Raw genomic sequence first — 10533 nt, forward strand, 5'->3', positions numbered from 1 at the left:
TTTCAGGGTTAAATAATCCCAGGGGTGGTCCCCTTTTATCTTACAGAGGAGGAACCAATTGCCAGGTTGAATTATCTATCATCTTGAAAAAAAAAAAAAAAAAAAAATCTGCCCGTGGCTGTAAAACAACTACTGATTGCTTTCTTTGCACTCTTGAGGAGCTGACAGGGCCCCAGATGGAGGTGTTTTTCAGCAAGCTGTCAAGTGATCCATCCCTCAAAAACAACCATATCATCCATAGGACTTGTTTCTTTTTGCCAAGAATTATATTGGTTCAGGTGGGAGAGGCCAGGCTATGATGAATCCAGGAAAAACAAAGGCCAGAAATGAAAAAAAGAAAAGGTGTAATTACATTTAAATTCTGAAGGTCATTTTTGGAGTTGTTTTACAGTGACTTGATTTTTTCCTTTCCTTCTACTTTTTAATCCTTTCCAGAAAAGTGGGCTTTACGACATGGATAGTGAGAGGTTGCTTTGTGTGATTTTTGAGGAAATCAAAGCTCCAAAGCCATATTGAGTAGGAGTACCTAAAACATACTAAATTATCATCAGCCAGCCAGGAGTCTTTTAATTCATAGGCCTAAGGAAGGTGTAACAGGATCATTTGAAAGAATACAGCTAAAGTGATTGGAAATGGACACACAGCCCTAAAGAATGAGTGTCCAACAAATCTGGAAGTCTCCCTTGGGCTCTGATGTCCTCCATATTAATCTTTCCTAGCCTTCGAGACTGCTATTCATCTAAGTAGTAAAACCATTGGAAAAGCATGCAAATTCTTTTCTTATTCTGATACAACTTTGAGGCTGGAGAGAGAAGTTGTGACTGAACTGCTAGAGGGTTTTTGTTGTTGTTGTTGTTGTTGTGTTTTTTTTGTGGTATGCGGGCCTCCCTCTGTTGTGGCCTCTCCCGTCGCGGAGCACAGGCTCCGGACGCGCAGGCTCAGCGGCCATGGCTCACGGGCCCAGCCGCTCCGCGGCATGTGGGATCCTCCCAGACCGGGGCGCGAACCCGGTTCCCCTGCATCGGCAGGCGGACGCGCAACCACTGCGCCACCAGGGAAGCCCTGCTAGAGGGTTTTTTTTGTGCTTTATATATATATGTGGTATTAATAACATACTTCTTTATCTGCAGTCATTGTAAAATGCCATAGAGGATGATGAAAAATATGCATTCCCCTTGTACTTAGTTTTTCCTTACATTTCCTCTGGAAGCCAATTATTCTCAATGATCTCAATGATCTCCTTTATACAGCCTGCTAATAAATATTTAATAAGTATATACTCCATGCAAAACACGTGGAACAGTTGTGATTATTTTTTTTACTATGATAAATGAATTTTTTTATGGACGTATAGGTGGCTTACAATGTGTTAGTTTCAGGTGTACAGCACAGTGCTTCAGTTATACATATATAGTTGTGATTATTATATACCAGAGCCTCATGACATAATTAGAAAATGATAATACCTGTCTGGCACACTGGGGGAGCAGTCACCACCACAGAGAACTCTCTGATGGAAAGCATGACACCTCCAGTCTTCTTAGGCAATTCAGAATCTATAAAGAGTGTTCAAATATTCAACTGTGGTAAAATTTTAATGGCTGTAAAAATTGATTTCAAATTTTTATCACTTTAAAAATATTGCATAAACCATAATAGAACATGAAAAAGAACACATATGTATAAATGAATCACTTTGCTGTACACCAGAAACCAACACATTGTATATCAACTATACTTCAATAAAAAATTTTTAAAAATAAGAATAAAAAATTTTACAGCCATCAGCATCTCATGGCACACCCGCAAATAACTGGAGGCCCTCCATATACCAGTTGGGAAGCTCTGTACTTGAGAAATAAAATGCCCCGTAGAGATGGGCTTATCTTTACTATTCTCAATGTGGGAAGAATCCAAACCAGAAATGTTCTGCTGTGTATGGATTTCACAGGTTCTCTCATCAAAAGTCACATTATTTTTCAGCATTAAGTTAAATTTAAAAAGTTTTGGGGCTTCCGTGGTGGCACACTGGTTAAGAATCCGCCTGCCAATGCAGGGGACACGGGTTCGAGCCCTGGTCCGGGAAGAGCCCACATGCCGTGGAGCAACTAAGCCCGTGTGCCACAACTACTGAGCCTGCGCTCTAGAGCCCGTGAGCCACAACTACTGAGCCCACGTGCCACAACTATTGAAGCCCATACTCCTAGAGCCCGTGCTTCGCTACAAGAGAAGCCTGCACACCACCATGAAGAGCAGACCCTGCTCGCCGCAACTAGAGAAAGCCCGTGTGCGGCCATGAAGATCCAACACAGCCAAAAATAAATAAATTAATTTTAAAAATAAAATAAAAAGTAGGTTTTTTTTTTTCCCCTGTCATCAGGAGTTTTCTTTCTTGGTATCTGCTTTGAGATACCATGAACATTCTTGTCCTGTTGCCACTGTTCCTGTGTTTTTGGCTTTTCTCTGCTTTGAGTGTCAGTTTGTAATCTTCAAAAGCTGATGAAAAAATGAATAGTGTTCAGACAGAGAAAAAAAGACCAATACAATCAGAGAGTAACAAGGACAGGATAAAATTCCTGCTGGCCAGTCCAAAGTTTTGCTGTTTTTCTTAAATGCAGAGGCAGTTTTTTAAAAGGTAAGAAGAGAGAGATGTTTATATCTTTATTTTTGAAAGGTAAATATCACCATTGTTTTCCTTTTCTTACAGTGATAAGGTGATAAGACTTATTCCCAATACAGAAGAGGAAGCATATGCACTGAAGAAAATATACCAGCAACTGAAGGTAAGCGAGTGTCCACTTACTTATCATTATGCTTATAATACGTTTTTACAGGGTTTTGCTGACTAGAGTTGAATAATTGGACTTCATTAGTCAAGGGAAGAAAATGATAAGAGATAGCTTGAAAGTGCCTTTAAAGGATAGTTAAGGTTACTCAAAATATTATATATCTGACCAATTATCTATTTACTAGTTCATTTATTTTCCATCTCCCTTAGTAGAATGTAAGCTTCATGAGAGAGCTTGTCTATTTTTGTTCATTGCTCTGTTCTCAGTGAGTGTCTTAAATATCCTAGGAGCTCAGTAAAATTTTTTAACTAATGGATTTAGTTTGTAATTTTCCAAAGCTTCACTTCTCCTCCTTGAAATCTCCCTGCTGATCATCTAGACACTTTCCTTCTAATTAAAACTTCTAGCAGACGTGAGTTGAGGAAAAGAAAGCTAGAAATTCAAGTTAATTAATTTTGCTATGTTTCAGTGAGTCCGATAAGAGAATTTTTTTGGCAAAGGTTGAAGGGCTTTGATTATTCAATCTTTGATGAATCCTATGGTTTTTAGAGTTAGAGGGTTTCTCATCTCCCCATTACTACAATATAATTGAGTGTTAACTTCAGCTAAAAGCTAAAAGCTTATGATGAGATGTGTTGTGATGGGCTCTTTTCCATGCCTACCAAGAACAGAAGCATCCCATAAAGTTTGTGGTGGTTTAGCTTCATTTTAAGGGACAGCAAAGGAGACTTGGCAGGGAGGCCTCATTAACAGTGTGGGATAGACAAGCAAGTGTCCTAGGACTGTCATACAGTTCTACCTGGAGACGGTGTTAGGGGGATGACAGAGGAGGAATGACAGAATCAGTGGCTTCTGGAGATATTTATAATTATCAGACTTTTGGTCTTTTATTTTTGCTTGGATGTCTCTCTTTGACATCTTCCCTTCAGATATTGAATTTATTTGCAAATGAGGTTTTGAACTTTTATTGATTTCCTTTCTTCTTCCTCATCTGCAGCCCCTACACATGCAGTGTCCTGTTTAAGCTTGGGGGTCCCGTGAGAAGGGCTCAGAGTGAGGATACAGGAGCTTATTCCAAACTGTCGTGATTTTATCCAGTACCAGAGAGACTGCGCTCACCAGGCATCTCCTAAACCTCCTCTCCCCCTCAGAGGAATCCCTGCTTCTGGGTACTGACACTGACCTTCCTCTGGTCACATATGATCATCAACCCTATTGCAGCCTTTTCAGCAGTGATACCTGAACACTCTCTGAATAACCCACCAGGGACTCAAAAGTTACACAAAAACAAAGCAAGTTTCAAGCAGAAGTTTCTGTCTCCATTGTGTTGTAGAAATATCACTGGAAAAAAAAACAGTAGTCCCTTTACATCTTAGAGTGCAGTATTCCAAGGAATAAATATTCTGGACCAAATATTGGAAAACATGATTTGTCAAAGGACTTTTCTCCCAATTTGTGAATATATTTCCATGGTAAGCCTTACAAAGTTATAAAAATGAAATGGCATAGTTCTGTGTGCAGTGATCACTTACCATTATCAAAAGCAATAAGATTACATCAGAGAGAACTGTGGGGGTTACTCATAAACTCATCAATCATTGTAGATGGAACCGAAAGATGTTGAGTATAGACAGGATGGTGGACCCTAAGGACAGCACATCTACACTGTGCCCTTTTTGTACTTAAAAACGCTCCTGCATATTGTTTTCATTTGGTCCTTAAGGAAAGGGAATAAACTAGGGGAGGAAACAGTTTGTATGAGAAGGAGCTTAGGAGATAACTGAGAGAAGAGGGGAGGGACGGGTGAGGAAAGAGGGGAGCAGAGTAAGGGGGGATGGGGAGTTAATATTCCAGTGTTCTGGAATATTCACGTTCTGGTGAGTCCACGTCACACTTACATCCAGCCCCTTGCAGTCACTACATGCCAGTCACAGTGCTAAGTGCTTGCTATGAATTGCCTCATTTTAATGACCCTATGAATTGGGTACTATCATTACTGCTGTCTTACAGATAGAGAAACTGGGAGAGACAGACAGAGGTTAAGGAACTTGCCCCAGGTCACAGTGCAGAATTGGAACACACATCTAAGCAGTGCCAAACCCTCTAGAACCCAGGTGAGGCTACCTCTTGCCTCTAGCCTGTGTACTCTGACGGTCTTCACAATGGAGAGGATTAAGGCCAAGTTTGCAGAGCATTGGAGCCTGGTCTCAGAAAGTGATCATTATCATGCTCTTACTTACTTTATTCCTTGAGTCAGGGGTCACCAAGACCACCCCCAGGTTCAGTGACTGCAGGAGGAGCCTCACAGCTCAGCCTATAGTCCTAATCAGACCTACGATTTATTATGCAAAAGGATACAAAGCAAAATGAGCAAAAAGAAAAGGCACACGGCGTGAAGTCCAGGAGAACCCAGGCACGAGTTTCCAAGAATCGTCTTCCAGGAGAGTCACACAGGATGTTCTTAATTCTCTCGGTAACAAGTTGTGATGACACATGTGAAGCTGGTCATAGACGCAGCGCCTGAGGATTTTGTTGAGCCTAATCACGTAGCCCCCTTGCCTCACACACACCAGAATTCCAGGCTCCTGCAGGAGAGCAGGTGTTCAGCGTGAGCTATACTGTTTGCACAAACACTTTAGGCACCGTGAACTGCTCTTCTCGGTTAGGATGGTAGGGACCCTCCCACAATCTAAGTTCCCATGCCCGTCTTGCAGGCAGGCCGTTCTAAGTCTAGCAGATCCGGGCCTGCTATAATAACTCTTTTCTGCACATTTCATTTCTTTCCCTAAAGAAATTGTTTTATTAGGCTGAAGTTTGAGGCACTGAGCTTAACTAAATTTCTATCAATAAGCATCATGTTAACTTGAGGTCGTTTGAAATTCATATGATTTCATCACGTGATCCTCTTGCACTACAGAAAGCAGCGATTCTGGCCAGGCAGAGAAAAAAGCCTGCAGAGAAGAAAGAATATGACTGTCTGTCATCTGATGCCCTGTGGAGCTGATGGGACAGAATTGGGGCCATTGTTAACAGCTCCTTTGCACACCCTGTGCACCGCCTCCAAGGGGAAGAGAGGAGGGTTTGCTGGGAGGCCTTGAGTTGCCTCCTTTCCCTACAGCACAGTGTGGTAGACGGAATTCTAAGGTGGCCCCAGCATTTCTGCCCCATGGTGTACACCCTGCATAATCCCTCCTCTGAGTGTGGGCTGGGGCCTGTTAATATCCTAGAATAGTCATTCTCTTGATATGTAAAGTATTATGCAGCAGGAGGGAGATTACCTGGGGTGGGCCTAACCTAATCAGGTGAGCCCCTTAAAAGCAGAGTGTTTTCTCCAGCTGTTGGCAGAGGAAGAAGTCAGAGAAGTGCTCCCCCTGGCACATAGTCAAGCTGCTATGTTGTGAACTGCCCATGGGAGCCATGTGATAAGGATAGTGGCTGCTAGGATGTGAGAGCCTCTGCAGCTGACAGGCAGCAAGGAAATGGAGATGTCAGTCCTACAACCATAAGGAACTGAATTCTGCCACAACCATATGAGCTTGGAAGACAACCCTGAGGTCCAGATGAAATCCCAGCCCAGCTTTTATCTTGATTTTTGCTCAGGAGATCTTGAAGAAAAAATCCAGCCAGCTGTGTCTGGACTTCTGACCTACAGAACTGTAAGATGATAAATGGGTATTATTGTAAGCTGAGTTTGTGGTAATTTGTTCTGCAGCAATAGAAAAGAATATGCACGGTAAGATAGAATTCCTACAGGTTGGCCTTTGATGGCTCTTGGTTTAATAGCATATATGAATGCTTTAAGTTACTTTTTCTGATTTCACTGACTGTAACCAAGCATTTATGGAAAAGTGAAAAGCAATTGGAATATATGCTTAGGCTAAATTCACAGTGCCTTATCTGAAACCTGAACAAATGCAAAGTGTATGTGCATTGTTGAATGGAATCTAAGATGGTATGGTCAGAGCATAGCTAATTAGACAGAGAACTGCTGTTACAAAGCTGGTTACTTTCCTAATTAAATTTTATGGTTTTGTTGAAGAATTAAAACAAAGTTAAACAGAAAACCATGCCTCCAGAGAACTGGATTGAGAAAGCACCAACCAATTAAACTGTTAATTAAGAACATAACCATGATTTAAATAAAGTTATGATGGAAAGGGGATAGTTTGTAGGTGAGTAAGATTAAAGTCCGAACACCATGTTCTGCCTAGATTTCTTCACAGATTCTTTGTGCTCTGAAGGAATAGAAATGGCTTTATGTAAAATCACAGACAAAGTTTCTCTTAAGAGAATTGACACAGCCTTGTTGAAAGAAAAATTAATGATGTTTGTTTTCAGTTTTCTCCTCAGAGATCTGTAGGATAAAAAACTGTCCTGTATCCAAAAGTTTATCGTTTTTTTCAAACTAAAACATAGCCTCAAAAATATTAGTTTTCTTGATATCTTTGAGTGAATTATCTACTCATAAATTTCCATGGGAAAAAACTGCACTTCTTATGAGGAAGCCTTCATCCTTTCTCCTTTGTTTGTTTGTGAACTTGGCTGCTGCCTACCCCAGGTGTGACCTCTCTCCTCAGTATCGTGCTATAGTTGAATGCTCTTTTCTCTAATCTTCCTTGGTACCCGCCCAAGTCATGCAGCTGGACCTATAGGAGCTCCAGAACACCTGTGGTCCCTAGGAGCTTACAAGCTCAAACATCCAACTGGATGGTGGAATGTACTGGGAAACTTGTGAGAAGATGGACGATAGAATTCTTGCTATGCGAGTTATTTGTTCCTGGTTTCATTAGAAACCAATTGTGCCATTAGAGGATCTCTTAAGCATGGCTGTGAAATGCAGAATTCTAAGATGGCCTTCAAGATTCTTAGTCCTGGTATATACACACCTTCTCCCAGCTGTTCCAGCAAACACTAATCTAGGTACTGCTTTAAAAGAATTTTGCAAATGTAAGTAAGGTACCAAATCAGTTGATCTTAAAATAGGGAGATTATCCAGGTGGGCATGACCTAATCAGGTGAGCACTTTAAAAATAGAGTGTTTTCCCCACATGACTGCAAAAGAAGAAATAGAAAGATGGACTCCGGCTGGCCTGGAGGAAATCAAACATCCAAGCTGAGAGCGGCCGTGTAACAAGAAACTGCAGGAGGACTCTAGTTATTGACAGTTGCCCCCAGTTGACTGGAAGAAAACAGAGACCTCAGTCCTACAACTACCGTGAAATTTTACCAGCAACCATTGAGAATGTAAGAGGATCCTGAGCCCCAGATGAGACTGAAGCCTAAGCTGACACCTTAATTTCAGCCCTGTGACACCCTAAGCAGAAAATCAAGCCACTTTTGACCTACAGAAATGGTAAAGTAAGAATTGAGCTGCTAAATTTGTGGTAACTTAGCAATACAACTCTAATAAAGTGGCCTCAAGCAGCCACTTGTGAGCTAGCTGATGATACACAGAACCATTATGAATGATATTGAAAGATAAAAGTAAAGAAGAGACCAAAACTTTAATCTGTCGAAATGTTTGGGGCAGGAAATTGCATTTACATTTTTTTTGTTAAAGGCTTTGTAAAGTAATGAAGCAACATTACTTTTGCTTTCTCTGGCATGATTTTTGAAAGTAAGAAAACTCCTATAATCCAGACAGATGTCTGAATGCAGTTATGGATTAAATTTCAGGAATACAAATTTCAGAAGTGGTATGCAGTTTTCTCCCTCTGTGTGGCTATTGGTAATTAGTAAACTCAATAACAAAAACATATTAAGAGAAACAATACAATCTGTGGGAAAGACAGGAATACATTGGAAACATTTCTTCAAAAGTTAAAAAAAACAAAACAAAAAAACCCTACAGTACTCTTATTATGATTACCCCAGATCCTTTATTTAATTTACTCAAATAGGTTGACAACATGACCTTGGACTAATACCACCATATTTTTAATAGATATTTATTGGAGTATAATTGCTTCACAATACTGTGTTAGTTTCTCTTGCTCAACAAAGCGAATCAGACATATGCATACACATGCCCCATATCCCCTCCCTCTTGAGCCTCCCTCCCATCCTCCCTATCCCACCCCTCTAGGTCACTGCAAAGCACTGAGCTGATCTCCCTGTGCTATGCGGCTGCTTCCCACTAGCTATCTATTTTACATTTGGTAGTGTATATATGTCCATGCTACTCTCACTTCCCCCCAGCTTCCCCCCCGCACCTTAAGTCCTCAAGTCCATTCTCTATGTCTACCTCTTTATTCCTGCCCTGTAACTAGGTTCATCAGTACCTTTTTTTTTTTTAAGATTCCACATATATGCGTTAATATACTATATTTGCTTTTCTCTTTCTGACTTACTTCACTCTGTATGACAGACTCTAGGTCCACTGTACTTTAAGTTGACCATGTTTCCTTTCTGTTTGCAAGACGTCTCAGTTTTGATGTTTAAACAACCTGTTTTGAGATGAGTTTTTAAACTTTAAAAGTATTGGGTTGGCCACAAATTTCGTTCGGGGTTCTCTGTAAGGTGTTATGGAGAAACCCAGACGAACTTTTTGGTCAACCTAATAGTTGCTCTTATTGGATGATAGTAATTGCTGTTCCTAAAGTGCTTGAAACTGGACAGTTTGAGAGGTCAGGTCCAACCAGTCTCCCATAGAAGGTGATCTCAACTGGGCTCATTCATGGATCTGCCATCACTCTCACGTCTAGTGGTTGGCTGTGGGCTGGGATGACAGGACAGCTGGACCATGTGTCTCTTATGGTCTAGCTGGCTAGTCTGGGGGTCACAGGGATCCAAGAGGAAACTTACAAAGCTCCTTGAACCCAAGCTTGAAACTCAGATATATTCTTTTTTGTTTGTTTCATATAATTTTTTTAAATTGGGGTATAGTGCATTAGTTTCTACTGTACAGAGAAGTGAAATAGAGTTCCCTGTGCTATACAGCAGGTTCTCATTCGTTATCTATTTTATACATATTAGTGTATATTTGTTAATCTCAATCTTCCACTTCATCCCACCCTCCCTTTCCCCCCTGGGTGTCCATACATTTGTTCTCTGCATCTGTGTCTCTATTTCTGCCTTGCAAACCGATTCTTCTGTGACATTTTTCTAGATTCCACAAATATGTGTTAATATATGATATTTGTTTTTCTCTTTCTGACTTCACTCTGTGCGACAGTCTCTAGGACCATCCACATCTCTACAAATGACCCAATTTGGTTCCTTTTTATGGCTAATATTCCACTGTATATGTGTACCACATCTTTATTCATTCGTCTGTCGATGGACACGTAGGTTGCTTCCATGACCTGGCTATTGTAAACAGAGCTGCAATGAACATTGGGGTGCATGTGTCTTTTTGAATTATGGTTTTCTCTGAGTATATGCTCAGTAGTGGGATTGCTGGGTCATATGGTAATTCTATTTTTAGTTTTTTAAGGAACCTCTATACTGTTCTCTATAGTGGCTGTATCAATTTACATTCCCACCAGCAGTGCAAGAGGGTTCCCTTTTCTCCACACCCTCTCCAGCATTTGTTGTTTGTAGATTTCCGCTCATTTTTTGATTGGGTTGTTTTTTTGATATTGAGCTGCACGAGCTGTTTGTATATTTTGGAGATTAATCCTTTGTCCATTGATTCATTTGCAAATATTTTCTCCCATTCTGAGGGTTGCTTTTTCATCTTGTTTATGGTTTCCTTTGCTGTGCAAAAGTTTTTAAGTTTCATTAGGTCCCATTTGTTTATTTT

At 40.7% G+C, this 10533-nt stretch overlaps 1 protein-coding gene across 1 annotated transcript in view; it reads left to right on the forward strand.

Annotated features, from left to right (window-relative positions):
- The window catches only part of CPA6 (carboxypeptidase A6), a 255340-nt gene that overhangs the window by 110896 nt on the left and 133911 nt on the right, over window positions 1-10533 (forward strand). The window contains exon 2 of the mRNA XM_024127074.1: window positions 2708-2783. Coding sequence (XP_023982842.1) covers window positions 2708-2783 — 76 coding nt within the window. The remainder of the gene's footprint in view (window positions 1-2707; window positions 2784-10533) is intronic.

This window comes from Physeter macrocephalus, chromosome 15 (assembly GCF_002837175.3).
Source record: "Physeter macrocephalus isolate SW-GA chromosome 15, ASM283717v5, whole genome shotgun sequence".
Taxonomy (NCBI): domain Eukaryota; kingdom Metazoa; phylum Chordata; class Mammalia; order Artiodactyla; family Physeteridae; genus Physeter; species Physeter macrocephalus.